At 36.3% G+C, this 15464-nt stretch overlaps 1 protein-coding gene across 1 annotated transcript; it reads right to left on the reverse strand.

Annotated features, from left to right (window-relative positions):
• Positions 1–933: 933 nt before the first annotated feature.
• Positions 934–15411, reverse strand: ACP1 (acid phosphatase 1, soluble). The gene is given in 8 exon segments (XM_009999253.1): positions 934–1376; positions 2268–2373; positions 3104–3165; positions 7227–7340; positions 7618–7691; positions 8811–8825; positions 8828–8914; positions 15291–15411. Coding segments are annotated over 8 exon segments (657 nt in total). The 3' UTR covers positions 934–1298.
• Positions 15412–15464: the final 53 nt, after the last annotated feature.

A 15464-nucleotide genomic window follows, 5' to 3' on the forward strand; every position in this document is an offset into this window, starting at 1 on the left:
GGGCTACTCTACCAGTTTGGAAGACAGTCAGAGGCAAAACCAAGGCCAAATAAGTAAGAAAGCAAGTTTTACAGATCCAGTTTAACAGATAATGTGATAATGCTAGTTCATACCAGTGTTGGTATTATTCAAAGAGGAAAATTATAATGGTATCAGTTACATGACTGATCTCAGTACATTTACATTTCTAAGGCAGAAATGAACAGTGATGTTCAGACAAAAAGGCATGGATTTTTACAAAGCATTCAATTTTTGTCCAAGAGCAGAACTTTCAACTTACTGGCCTCCTGTTAACTTTGTATTATATTACAGAGGAACTGTTCTCATATTGAACTGTACCATCAGAGAACACTTTTGACAGGCTATCCATTCTCCTGAGTAAATCTGGAAGTATGGTCTGACACCCACAAAAGAACTCAGATTATAGCAGATTCACATTGATTATATTGCTTGGATTTTAGTTATTTTATTACTATGAGATATAAAATCACATTTTACATGTAGGCTTTTAAGCTGACCTGTTCTGTCCTCAAAGTAAATGCTATCTTACATGTACTTATATTAGTGAGCTAGGAATTGACCAAAGGAAGACTAGCCAGACAAGTCCAGTATCACTATTGCTGAACTGAGTTAATCTTAGTTAGTATAAAAATGCACTGGAACAAAAATCATTTCCTTTTTGAATAACTGAGAAAAACTGATACAAAAACCCACTTCCACAGGCTCCAGATGACACAAATACACACAGAAGCTTTGCCTACTTAAGCTTTGAAGTAGTGCTCAGAGCAATGTCTGTCTGGGTGCAGGCAGTTCTTGTATTCTAGAAGGCTTGACAGGAAACAGCTTCAGTCCAAAGGTTGTCTAATGATGCTAGGAGGACAAGCCTGAATTATCATGCATGAACTACTCTCTCACAGGCTCCCAATATAAGTTGATTTCAATTAGCTCACTAAGGGCATAATGAGAAGACCTCAGTTTAGTTATTACAGAACATAAAGAAGCACAATGTTACTTTTGCAGTGCTTGTGAGAAAGCACTGGAAGAGTTTACAGATAAATTTATTCTGGAAGATACACTTTATTATAACACTGATGTGTGACAAAATAGTTGATCATCTAATCCAACTGAATCTTTTCTGTATTTTAATTAATGACAGAAAAACGAAAATATAAAATTAAACTGAAAAGGTTTTGAACCTACTGAGGCATGACTTTACAATTTAAGTACATCAATCAAGTAAACCTTACATATTTCAGGAGAAGCTAATTATTTTATTTTAGAAATAAAATGATGAAGCATTAATGGGACTGCTCCAAAAATGCTTTACAGCATCTAACGCACTGCTCATAAACAGTTTCAAAGTCCTTTTCATTACCCTAGAAAAGAAACACAGAAGAAAAAGAATGTAAGAACAGCAATACTGACTCAAAAAAATTTTGCAAACTACTTTCCTGCTGTCAGTTATGGCAAATAACTCACATTAGAGAAGAACAACAGTACAAATACTTGGTGAAAGTTTTGGCATATTTCTCCCTAATTTACTACCTGCAGCTCAGGAATTTCCACAGCCAAACACTGTGACTTTGTATTCAACAGTCCCGGAATGAACTTTCCTTTGCGTATTTCTTACATTCCCTTTTTGTGCCCTCCTGAGTCTTCTCTCTTTTTCTTTACGTTTACAGTAACCTGTCATGTTGAGTTTCAGTTTAATAAAGTAATAGATGGGAAAAAAAACCCCTACTCCACTTCTTTGTTTTGAATCCACTTCCCACTAATGCCATTTGATATTTTCTTCTTCTTGGGTAATATATAGAAAATACTTACTCACCTTTTCCTATGATACCAAGATTTTATAGAAAGCTACTCTATCTTCATCCAATTCTCTTTCCTAAACTGAAGAATCTTAATCTAAGTGGTTACTCTTGGCTGATATTATTCAAATTCTTTGACCTCTCTGTACGTGTCTTTGCCTCCATCTTTCCTGATTACATCTCCTTTGCAAGGAGGCACACCAGCCAGGGCTTCCCCCAATATTGAAAATATAGGCACAATGCACTATTAAATTAAGACACTGTTATAAGCATAAAGATGTTTTCCTTTCCTACCCAAATAATTTCTAATGTTTTGTTAAAGAATTAAAAAGTTTACAGTTGGCTTAGTGTAACATCAGATTATGTGTCACTTGTCAGCTGTGGGATCTAGGAAGATTATGTACTTTATATACAGCATTTTTATATCAAACCACCCAAAGAATTTCTTAGACATACATAGTATGGATCTTCAATGATAAGTTGCTTCTGTGGATCATAAGTTCCAAGTAGTTCAATTTTGGCCTTGCAGTCTTTAACTTGGTTACTTTTCCTTTTCAGATCTCTGTAAAAGAGAGTAAAATTTTCTCATTAATTTTTCTTCAGAACCTTTTTGGCATCAGTATGCAATGCTCATAACTGTTTCTTGAGAACACAGGAAAATAATAAACATCTGGACTCAGTCAATTCTGTGGAATGCTGCTGCTTGCTTTCATTTGTTTCTTGTGCATTTTGTTGTTGGTTTTTTTTTTTCTTTTACATGAGTATGACATATACATAAACTTATTTCAGAGAATAAATAAGCAGTCAGGCTCTGAACGTACAGCTTAACAGAACTTTGTAACAGTAAGCTCATCAGCTTCTTCCTCAAATCAGTCATTAGTACTTTCAATATCCACCTTTAGCTTATATTGAACAAAAATAATTAAAATTATCTAGATATTTTCCCAGAAGTATAAGTAAGCCTTGCCCACCCATTCAAAACCAGTGGTTTAAATTTGTGTGCTGCAAGTTCTCTCAATACTGCCTCTAACTCTTGTGAAGTCCCACTACATCCAGTAAACAGAAAATGGTAAATTAGTGAGCAGGACCTTTCTTCCCTTTCACATACTATTAACATTTAATCAGTTGTCACATCCTTTCTTCTACATTGCCTCCTACTGAGGAGGCAATCTTGGTTTTATGATGGTACAAAACAACCAAGACAAGCTAAGCAGTAAGATGTGACAGCTTGACTTAGGAGACATGACTACAAGTAATCCATATGAATTTTGTTCCATTTCTTCATACATTACCTTAGATTGCTCTCATCCATACAAAGTATATAATCAAAGGTCTGGAAATCATCTTTAGTAACCTAAAATTAAAGATATGTTATTTAGTCTACAAACTGTGTTTGATTTATAAAAAGGGAGGAAAAAAGTGTTTTCAAATTTAGCAGTTCTGATTCATCAAGAGGCACAGGTGGAAAGAATAAAACTGTGTACCTTCATCAACTTTTAGAATAACTTAAGGTATTTTAAATGTTGTCTGCCATGACTATCCATTTCTGCAAATTTTAATAAAAAAAAACCAAGTTAGCTATTTTACCAATACTTTTTTAAAACAAAAAAACCTCATGCATCACCTTGGAACATCATTACAAGTGACATTTTGAATGCTTTCCAGTTAATAAAACTAAAGCAGGTTTCCAGTTGTGGAAACCATGCAATAAAAATGAAGACAAACTACTTGATTGATAGGAAAAAAAAAAAAAGCAGGTACCCTGGAATCAGTTTCAATACTTCCAATCTAGACATTTTGTCACCGTACAGAAAAAGACACCAAATGAAATTCAAAGCTGAATTATGATGGTATGAGTTAAAATCTCTTAAAAACAAATGCACTCACAGTATTTTGGGCCGTATAAATTTGCAAAATTTATGGTATGATGTGAAAAAAACTGGTATCTATTGTACACCTTTCTACTATCACACTGTCTGTTCTTTTTCTCCGTAGCTTGCTGACTCCTAAAAATTAATATTAACTAAATTCAAAGATCCAAGTTCAGAGTCAGAGAGCAAATATTGCAGATGTTTGTTCAGTACCGGTTTTTTTGGCATCTCTGGGATGGATGGGCAAGAGAAGTAAGCAAGCAAGTGAACAGATAAAAAGCCAAAACGTATTATCCTGTAAGTCAGAGCTTTAACTTGTAAAAATTATTTCCCTATTAAAAAAAGGTTTAGATTACAAAAAAACCTCACTTATTTTCTGTGCAAATAGCAAATAGATACTGATTAAGCTTCCACAACACAAGTAGGAAAAGCTCTACAGAAATTCTCACCAGATTAAAGCCACAAAAGGAACATTACACACAGGGAGAATTGAAAAGGGGGAGGCAAGCATTTGATAAGAAAGGGTTAATGCTGAAAACTAATGCAGACTTTATTTTCACTGTAAAAATATTTGCTGTATTCATGCAATGCCTTTGACCTATGAAAATATTTTTGCAGTGGAAATAGCTCTGTTTTCTTGGCAAGTCTTAAGCAGTACCTCTACAAGCTACTTCTGATTGCTCTACACAGCTAAACACTGGCCCCTAGAAAAATATGTAAGCATGAATTTCTTTGTAGACAATATGTAAGGATAAAATAAAAACCAGTGAAAAGGAAAAACAAACCTGCCACACTTCCCACACTCTCTGTATATTTGACAACTTGACAGTTACTACCCTCTGAACCAGCACTAACACAGCTGCAAATGCAGCCCTATAAACAAGATTCCTGGTGCTCTTTAAGCCTTAGAGTATTACCAGATACAAAATCTTTAATTGAGCAAACTCCAGTGAAAATAAAAATTTAGGTACATTTTGAGAAGAATAATGGAGAGCACAAGTAGTCAACTTTGGATGGAATGACCTAGACAACAATAACTTTACATTAAAAAAATTGCATCTAACCATTATCAAAGACCTTCAATGGAGAAACAGATAATAATTTCAATTTATTTGTTGAACATTTCCCTTTGTTTACAGAAGGGAAATCTCCTTTTCTCTGTCTGAAAACCAAAAAGAGGCAATAGTCCTCAAACTCATCCAATTGTGAAACTGTTTAATACAGCCTTCCTCTAATCTCAATTTCATATTTAAGGCAAATGCACAGTATGAGTCACACAGAAATCAATTTTGGCCTCAGCATGAATAAAAGTGGAACTGATTAATACCCGTCTGTTTTGTGCATGAAGACAAAGAGCTTAGAGAATTTAAACAGGTGCATTAACATACAGCAACCTACCATCAACTGAAGGGTTAACAAACTCTTTGATTTTATATATAAATATGCACTTTTCTTTTAAAATTCTCTTAAACAACCATTGTATATGATAATAGGATGCATCCGATTTAACATTCACTCTTACATAAATCATACTTGCACCGTTTATAGGCGTTTTGAATAAAAAAAGATACAACACATGGTTATCATAATTACGTAAAAATTACATGAAAGAAAGTGCCTTTCACTGTGTGGATAACAGTTTTCCACAGGAGTGAAGAGGATAATTACATGAGGTAGTCATCTTCTGACAGCATTTTGAAGGCAACAGAAGACAAATTCCTCCTCTATTTCTGCAACTTCTGTATTAAATCTCCCTTACTTTGTCCTGAAACAAATCACATGCAAAATTCTCTGCTTAGTTTGTCTCTGATAGTGTAACAAATACACTTCCACTGGTACTACCACGATCACTTTGAGATGTCCTATTCTACACTGTTGAGTCCCTGTCTTTGCTGAAGTACTACAAGACCATATCAGGTTCACACTTCAGAGAATCAGCAGAGACCATTTGACAGAAGTTTGGAAAAAAAATTGGAGTTGCATAGTTAACATCAGTGCAAAATTAAGTTATCTGTAGTTTGTGGATTTGAAAATTTTCTTGAAAGAAACTGCTTGTATTGGGATATTTCAGAAGAATTTTCATCCTGTTAAGTCTCATTCTTGCTAATTTTCTCTCCCCGTATACAGAACATTTTAGGCTCTTCTGCTTTAAAAATCTCTTCATTTGCCAAAATGTATCAGCAAATGTCTTCATTACAGTATTTCCATTCCCTCTTTGCAAAAGGAGGATATATAGATTTGTTTCAAGACAGAGGATCAACTGGTTTGGGATGCTTTCCTTTTTTTATCTGCTCATAAACCACTCCAGTAAATACCCAAGAACAGTTCTTAAGTTTCCAAGGCTTATCTCTTAAGAACACAACCGTTACATTACTGTGACTGAAACACTGACTTTAGTTTCAGTACCATTTAGGTTGTATAATGGTAAATAATGCTCTTTGTTAGCACTGATAACTCGTAAATCCAGAACTTGTAAAAAGATCACAACAGACTTCTTCCGGTAATTATTCTAATAGTAAAACATTGAAAATGTGAAATGACGTTGTGCTCAACGTTTGTCTTATTATATAACAGAGATTAGTAGCAGGAGAAGTCAGCAGATGGCAATTGACTAATTGAGGGAATTTATTTTAAAAAGAAACTCAACATAGAATCTTTGAAAGCTAAGAAAGTAAATATGACCCTACTACGGTACAATAATATCCTGCAGGGAACTGAAATAGAAGATAATAACAAGACTAATTGATCTTTTTGTCAGTACAAGCACTAGTGGCATAAACTCAAGATAAGTAAAGGTGAAGCCCTCAAGGAATATCTTATATCCACAGAACAGTTAACTGAAGCAAGTTATGTGCATTAATTTGTGTGTCTGATTTAAACAGATACAGACACATTTATTTCCAATATTTCTGGAATGAACATGGAAATAGACATTTTGTTAAATGAAAAGTGAGATGAGTTCTGGTAAAATTAAGAGGATTTCACTAAGTGACAAACCTGACTTAAGAATGCTTAAAAGCTAAGTTTCTCTCTGAAGTTACTATCAATCATGCTACTAATCTTGGGTTGAGGGCCTTCATTCTAATTTAGCACTCAACATTTTTTTAAAAGATCTTCATGCAAGAGCAAAAGCTTTTTCTGATGAGTAAGCAGGTATTTTACTTCTTTTTGGACCCGCGAAATAAAAAGACAATTCCTTGCTTAAAGTAGAATCACAGATGACTGGTGAGACCATTTTTTAAACGTATTAAAAAATGTTTCTGAAAAGTGCCCAAAATATTAAACATTTGAAGGCAGGATTTTTCTGTAATGCAGAAAACACTCCAAGGCTTCCTACTTATACTTTCAATGAAGGTCAATAAAAAAGAAGCTCGCTAACCTCAACTACAAGAGTTGGACCACCTTGGAATTGTTTGAAAAACTGCACACAGTATTTATTACTTGATGTTTAACCATGCCTTGGTCAAATGATTTCTGTGACTGTAATGGTTAGGGCTAAACAAAACACGGGTATGAATAAGAAAGAAAAGATACTCTCTTCTACCTGCCGTGCTTTATGTGCTGTCTCAATGCCATGATTTCTTAGACAGCTTAAAGCCCTTGCATCTGGGGAGCGCCCCACGTTCCAGTCTGAAACAGCAGCACTGTCTGTCATCCACTGTAACAACAAAACAAATACATATGCACATTTAAAGAAAATTTAAGTACAGTACCTGCCTGGCAATATGATTCATGGTAATGCCATGCTTCTTCATGCAATTCTGTCCTCGATAGTCAGGAGGGCTTCCTATTTCATAGGTAGATGTCGCTGCACTGTCTATCCTCCACTACAGAAAAACAAATTCATATTTTTATGTTTCCTTTCTCACTGCTTATATTTCTATTAACTGGCTATGAGACATTTTGTTAGGCAGGAACAGAAATAAACAGCTTACCTTATTTTCAAGTTTTTCATCAGTTACCAGTTTTCTAAAAACTGCTTCAGCTATTGGAGAGCGACAAATGTTTCCTATAGAAATGGGAGATTAAAGTGAAATTTCAGACAATTAAAGCAAAAAATCGGCAATTGTGCGGTTTCGTCAGCACCGATCAAAGATTTTTAATTGCTTAGGTAGAATGTGGAAAGCTTATCTTGTTATAACCCAAAAGATTCTGTAACAGTGTAAACCTGGAGTCCTGCACCTCGTTTGGGACAATCTCCAGTATCAATAGAAGCTGGGGATGAAAGGGTTGAGAGCAGCCCTGCAGAAAAGGACTTGGGATACCAGTGGGTATAAAATTGGATATGAGCCATCAGTGTGGACTTGCAGCCTGGAAAGCCAACCAAATCCTGGGCTGCATCAAAAGACACATGGCCAGCCGGTCAAAGGAGGTGATTCTCCCCCTCTACTCTACTCTAGTGAAACCCCACCTGCACTATTGTGTCCAGTTCTGCAGCCTTCAACACAGGAAGGAGATGGAGCAGTTAGTGAGGGTCCAGAGGAGGGGCACAAGAACGATTAGAGGGATGGAACATCTCTGAGTGAGAAATGGGGTTGTACAGCCCGGAGAAGAAAAGGACTGGAGAGATCTTACTGCTATTCTTTGTATAAAGGGAGCTGTAGTAACAAGACAAAGGGTGACAGTTTAAAACTGAAAGAAAGGTAGATTTGTATTGAACATAAGGAAAAAAATGTTTAACTGCGAGGGTGATGAGACAGGAACAGGTTACCCAGAGAAGTTAGGATGCCCCATGACTGGAAGTTTTCATGGTCTGGCTGGATGGGTCTTTGAGCAACTTGGACTAGTGACAGATGTCCCTGTACATGGAAGGGCGAGTTAAGACTAGATGATCTTTGAAGATCCCTTTCCACCCAAATCTTTTTATGATTCTATACTATCCATAAGTCCTTGAAATGTATATTGTATAAAAAGATGTAACTTATAAGAATAAATAGGAGGAATATTATGTAAACACACTGCTGTTTTTTTCTCCTCCATGAAGAATACATAATCACAGAAAACAGAAAAGGCAAAAATACAGAATTTACATGGCAGCAAAGAATCCTTCTATACTCTAGGAAATTTTAACTAATGCTTTACTGGAGAATCATGAATATTTGCCTGCAGTGTTTACATTACTACTTACCTGTTAACAAAAACTTTTTGACAATTCCAAAACACAGTCACCACCACTGTGGAACCAAAGTGGTGAAATGGCTGAGCTATCTGTAGTAGAAATGCTTCTGACCACTAAAGTGAAGTTATTGCAGGTCAAACTGAACCCTCATCAAGAGCAGCTTCCAGATAGCAATTCCAAAACTCACAAGAATAAATGAATTACACAAGTACTAAATACATCCCAAGAAAATACACCTTCCAAATTTCAGGGGGAGCAAAATATGAAGGATTAGGAACAAGATGTTGCTGATGGCAAAGCTGAAATGCTGTCAATCAGCCAACAAACAGTTAAGGTACTTAATTATATAAATATGTAGACAGCCTTCCTTTCCAATAGCCTCCAATTTCACTAGCCACATGATCTGACCTTATTTTCAATAAGAACTTATTTCAACACCAAAATAGTCCCCCTATAAAATGTAGAAACAATGGATCTACAGCATTTCTGCTCCACCGCTGAAGCTGTAACTAATTTAATTATGTAAGGTAGATGTCTCAAATGTGCATGCAAACATACATCTTCTTTGAAAAAGAATAAAACATCTCAACCATAATAAAAAGTCTGTATGACTAATTTGAACTCTTCCTACCTTTTTGTCCTTCAGAGATTCTGAGTAACTAGATGGATCTTCACAATATTTGATATGCCACCCAGATTCACAATACATTGTACAAACAGTTCTTCAGTTTCCATGAAAGAGAATCTGCTCATCTTTGACTTTTGAGCAGGTAAGTATAAAATTACAACACTCATTTCTATACTTTTAAATAAGTCACTCTTCACTACTAGTTAAATTCTTTCCAAATCTCCATCAACAAAAAAGCTGAAATGCCCATGAACAAAGCTAAATTTCCAGCAGCCAAAAAAAAAAGTTTTCAAGTCAGGCACTTAACCTTATTTTCATACCTATATTTTCAAACAATACATCAAGGTAGAAACTTCACTGCTAAAGAGAAAGAAGCTGCTATGATCTCAGCATTTAATAACTTGCTGTCATTCATGCCAACTATAAAAAAAAACAAAACCCATACAACAACAAAGTGGAAAGTGAAGCACTGAAGCAATACAAATTTGTTGTAAAAATTTTGGAGAACATCACATCACTAAATGGGAAAAAAAAGAACTAGCTGACCACGGAGAAAGTGATCTTGCTGGAACATTAAGTGAATTTTGATGGCAGTAGATCTTCCAGGAGAAGTTCCTTTGTTTGAACTAATTTATTCCAAGCAGAAAAACTAAATCAGTCTTGGAAGAAAAATAAGGCTGGAAAAAGTTTGTTTTATTTATAAATTAAGTGAGAAAATAAGTAATACTTATTAATTACAAAAATGCTTAATATGGTAATAAATTAAAAAAAAAAACCTTCTTAAATTAAGTAAGCAGGTGAAGCATTAATACTATTTTATTAGGAAACAGAGGAAACATGGCACATCAGACAGAAAAGAACATTCATAATCAATGAGCCAAATCCTTTGATATTGCAGGTATATACAGTATCACTTCCCTTACAAACACATCAAGCTCTCTTTTAAAAAGCATCAATTATCTTAAAAGATCATTCCAGGTACTAATTTCCTGCTAGAAACCTTCCAATTCCCACTTAATACTTATTCTTGGAAGTCTGTGCTCATCTGATCTTGGTTAACAGCAGTATCTTAAAAATCCTTCTTTCCTTCAACAAATACAGAACCTTTATCAAGTATAGCTGTGCTAAACTAAACAAACCCGGCTTTCAAGTTTCCCCGTGAAATTAGCTGACCCTTATCTAATCACTTCAGTTAAGCCAACTCTGCACTTGTTCTGATTTGAATTTATTTTTCTTGAATACTAACAAATAAAACCACAGACTACAGTGCACTGAAAGTTTTTACCCATTTATTTTATAAAAGAAAAAAAACCTCAGAAATGTTTACTTTAGTCTTTTGAAAATAACCTGAGATAAGTTCTATAATCACATTTATGTCCTTTATGAGTATCAAATTTGCCATCATAACCCCCTACTCCTAATTTGTCCATCCCCTCTCTTTCACTGTTGCTTCAAATAGGTAACCTTTAAGTCTTCTTTTTAAGCTATTAAATTCTGTTTCCACTACACCAGCTGCTGAGGTCATCCACTTCCTGTAAAATATTCTTCCTCTATGAATAATCCTGTGCAACTTGTGCATGAACAGTAAATTTCATTTCTACATTCAGATTTTCAGTAATAAGTACTGATTAATACTGGTGGCCCTGCTAGTTAACTAGTTCCCAGAATTTCAAAATAGTATTTTTGAAATAAATCCTTCATGGCTTTAAAAATTTGTTTTACCTTCTGCTTTACCTGGATTTAATGTCGTTTCAAATTTTCACTCTTCTATAACCTGCTCACTACTGAAAATAAATACCATAAGTATCACCTTTGATTATATGATATCAAACTCCACAATGAATGGCACCATGACCATTGACTGATTAAGTAAATTAACTACCACTTCTAGCAATAACTAGAAACCGCAGTTATATTAGTTTTGAAATAAACACGTGTTCGTGACTTAAAAATTAATGTCTTCCATGATCATAGAATCATAGAATCCTAGGGGTTGGAAGGGACCTGGAAAGATCATCTAGTCCAACCCCCCCTACCAGAGCAGGGTCACCTAGAGTACATCACACAGGAATACGTCCAGGTGGGTTTTTAATGTCTCCAGTGAAGGAGACTCCACAACCTCCCTGGGCAGCCTGTTCCAGGGCTCTGTCACTCTCACTGTAAAGAAGTTTTTTTGGATATTCACCTTGAACCTCCTATGCTCCAATTTGCACCCATTACCCCTTGTCCTATCACTGGTCATCACTGAGAAAAACCTAACTCCATCTCCCTGACACTCACCCTTTACATATTTGTAAACATGTATGAGGTCACCCCTCAGTCTCCTTTTCTCCAAGCTAAAGAGACCCAGCTCCCTCAGCCTCTCCTCATAAGGGAGATGTTCCACTCCCTTAATCATCTTTGTAGCTCTGCGCTGGACTCTTTCAAGCACTTCCCTGTCCTTCTTGAACTGAGGGGCCCAAAACTGGACACAATACTCCAGATGTGGCCTCACCAAGGCAGAATAGAGGGGGAGGAGAACCTCTCTTGACCTACTAACCACACCCTTTCTAATGCACCCCAGGATGCCACTGGCCTTCTTGGCTACAAGGGCACATTGCTGGCTCATGGTCATCCTCCTGTCTACCAGGACCCCCAGGTGTCTTTCACCTACACTACTCTCCAGCAGGTCAGCCCTCAACCTATACTGGGACATCGTGCTGTTCTTCCCCAAATGCAAAACTCTGCACTTCCCCTTGCTGAATTTCATCGTGTTTCTCCCCATATGATGACATATTCCAGATATTACCAGAAGTATTAACACTATTATGGAACAGCAAGAACCATTAAAGTCTGTTATTGGCGACTATGGAGAGAATCCCAGAACTTACTTAACAGAAGCTCTTTTCTCCACATACTCTACAATAGTATTTACATCCTAACTCTGTTGACCCGTGCCATCGTTCATCATATCATTAATATAAAGCCCTATCTTATCTTACTGACATAAGCAAACTTTAGTCCTTGTTTCCAGTTATCATCCCTTTCCCACTATAATTTCGAAGCACTTCATGTCCAGTTTTATATCCCACATCTGTGTTGCCAGCCTTTGTCGAGGTTCCCCACAGATGCAAAATATTTTGTAAGTTATGGATTGACAGACATAATTGGGGAATGAAGGTGAAAATATCACAAAAATATTCACAGACTATCTTACTCCTTGGAGTTGAACCATATTTTCCCTAAATGTTATCTACACTTCACCTTTCCTACCTCACCTCCTCTGGTGCTCCTTTCTCCTTTGTTGTATTTCACAGAATCACAGAATTTTCATGGCTGGAAAGGACCACCAAGTCCAAACGTGAGCACAAAAAAACCCCAACACCCACCAAAACACACCCACAAAAAACCCTACAACCTCAGTCACTAGAGAATGCCCTGAGATGCCACATCTACACATTTCTTGAATACCTCCAAGGATGGTGACTCAACCACCCCCCTGGGCAAGCTGTTGCACTGCCTGACCTCTCTTTGAGTACAGAAATTCTTCCTAATATCCAACCTAAACTTCCCCTTCAGCAACTTTAGGCGATTTCCTCTGGTCCTATTGTTATTTACTTGGGAGAAGAGTCATTGTATTTGGCTGTATCTAAATGCATATAATGGGTGGTGACAACTGAACTAGGCAAAACTCAAATATCTCTGTAACTGTAACCTAATTTCCTCATACTCAATACATTGCCATATTAGAAATTATTTTATGCAGCCTAGCTCTCTGATGGCAATACTCATATTCAGTGGGTTCATAAGCAGCACTTGTGACGACCCAGCCAAAATCACTTTGCTTACTGTTCAAATGTCTTACAACTGTATCTCCATACACAAAGGAGTAAGATGCCCACGTAGCTTGTTATGTTATTGCAGACAAGTCATCAGAGTGAAAGAGGCTGCCTTACATAATACAGCATCACATTAAGCTCATTTCTGCAGCTCAATCATTAATTAGATTAGCTATATAAGTGTAAAGAGAGAAAAATGCATTTTTGTTCACCTCTATCCTCTGCCTTAGAGGAAAACAAAAAATGTCCTGGTGCTTTTTCATATACTGTAATTACATATGCTGCTGGGTGCTTCATTTATTTAACAGTGATGAGGAACTTTTATCATTAACGTGGTTATGCTCATTAACTAGATTGTATTTTGTTGTGTAATGAATATCTGTTTATCTCATTACAAACAAAAAACACAGCCAGTAGATATTTCAGTAATAGGTTTCTTTGAAAATAACAAAGAAAGAAAATTTATTTTTTTATGCAGGCTTGTACTTTCAGGGATCAGCCTTCACTGAATGTGGCAAACTTTGGAATTAATGTGCTTCATTAATCAGCACAGAATACAATAGATACATGCAGTTCTAGGAATCTGTTTAATACTGTTCTCAGCAATAACCACAGCTATTACTTCTAATAAAATTTAGGAGGAAAAAAATCTATTAAGGCATAAGTATCCCTCTTCAAGACTAACAAAAAGCATACAAACTTCTAACAGGAAAAAGAAACAAGTTACCTTCAAAACTTAACTGAAAAAAGTACATATTTAACTGGAAAACAAAAAAAGTGCTTATCATGTCAATTAGATTTTGTGTCACACACCACATACCATTATGGTTATTTTTTAACAACCATAACACATTTTTATAACCATAACATACGAACAGAAAAGACAAAATTTAAAAGGTATTGACAGCATTTTAAGAAAAAAAAAATATCTATTCCATTAATATTGGTCCTGACCTGTTCAACTTTTCCTCAAGCTTCATATTGATAACTTCACTCCATACCTAAATTATTATCTTCCACTAAGAACACTTCCTCATAGACTCAACTGGTTAGGATCTTATTACAGCGCACATCACCATCATGGGTTTACAGGCTGATAGATACATATGAACCATTTTGTGAAGATTACTACTGCCTTTGAAACACAGTATACGGAAAGAAGGATGGACGTTAATTAGAAGGTTTTATACAAAAATGTTTGTCTAGGCCACAGCTCCAAAACATACAGCAACTGATAATCCCTTAATAAAGAATAGTTTCTCTAAGTCATTATTAGGGGGCCAATTTTACACTAAGGTAAACATGAGGGCAGATTTCACGTAATTAAACTCTTGTTTTGCTATTAAACTAATTTGCATTTCTCCTATTACAACAAAAAAGCCAATAGCAAAAAAAACCAACACATACAAACCAGTGGTTTTGTAACAAAATTGGCAAAATGCCAGGAATTCACTGAGATCCATTCTCAACGCATAAGTAAGATTATAAGGGCTAGGAAGCAGATATTAAAAGCCTCCCTAGATCAGAACAAAGAGCCATCCAGCTTATCCCTAAAACAGAGCAAAAGCTGATGTTTAGAGGAAGGATATACAAAAAGGGGTACAGCCCTATAATCCATGGCCTCAGGTTAGCAATTTCTTGGTTGTGAAGATGCAGATTATAATCTTATCAGTAATCAGCTGTTTTAAGCTTCAGGAAAGCATCCAAACCCTTTCTGATCCGATTTACATTTCCGTTTTGTTACACGAGATTCACAACTTAAATGCGTAGAGTATCTTTAAAAAAACAAACTAAAAAACCTCCAACCCAAACACGTTTCCTAGTTCTTCCTTTAGGCAGCCCTTCAAAAAGGCATATTATTTTCATTCCTTCTCATCATTGCCATCATTTCACACATCAAAATCGTCTCCACCCTGCATCAAATTCTTACTTGTAAGTCCTAACGTATTTCCCCTCCTTTCCCCCTCCCTTAGTTCCATTAACTTCAGCCATTCTTGTCACCGTTTTCTCTCCCTTTTCCGCGTCAGGGGCTCAGAACTACACCCCGCCTCCGGGTGACACCGCTGCGGGGTGTCCCGCGGCGCCAGGACACCTGCCGGCGGCTCCTCCGTTCCCTCCTCCCCAAGCACCGAGCAGCCCGCTTCAGAAAGATGTTCACAGCCATCACTAAGGGCTGCTCTTGAGGAGCAGCAGTTATTTGAGAGCGCGTTTAGCAGC

The sequence above is a fragment of the Chaetura pelagica genome, unplaced genomic scaffold (genome assembly GCF_000747805.2).
Source record: "Chaetura pelagica isolate M959 unplaced genomic scaffold, ChaPel_1.0 scaffold90, whole genome shotgun sequence".
Taxonomy (NCBI): Eukaryota; Metazoa; Chordata; class Aves; order Apodiformes; family Apodidae; genus Chaetura; species Chaetura pelagica.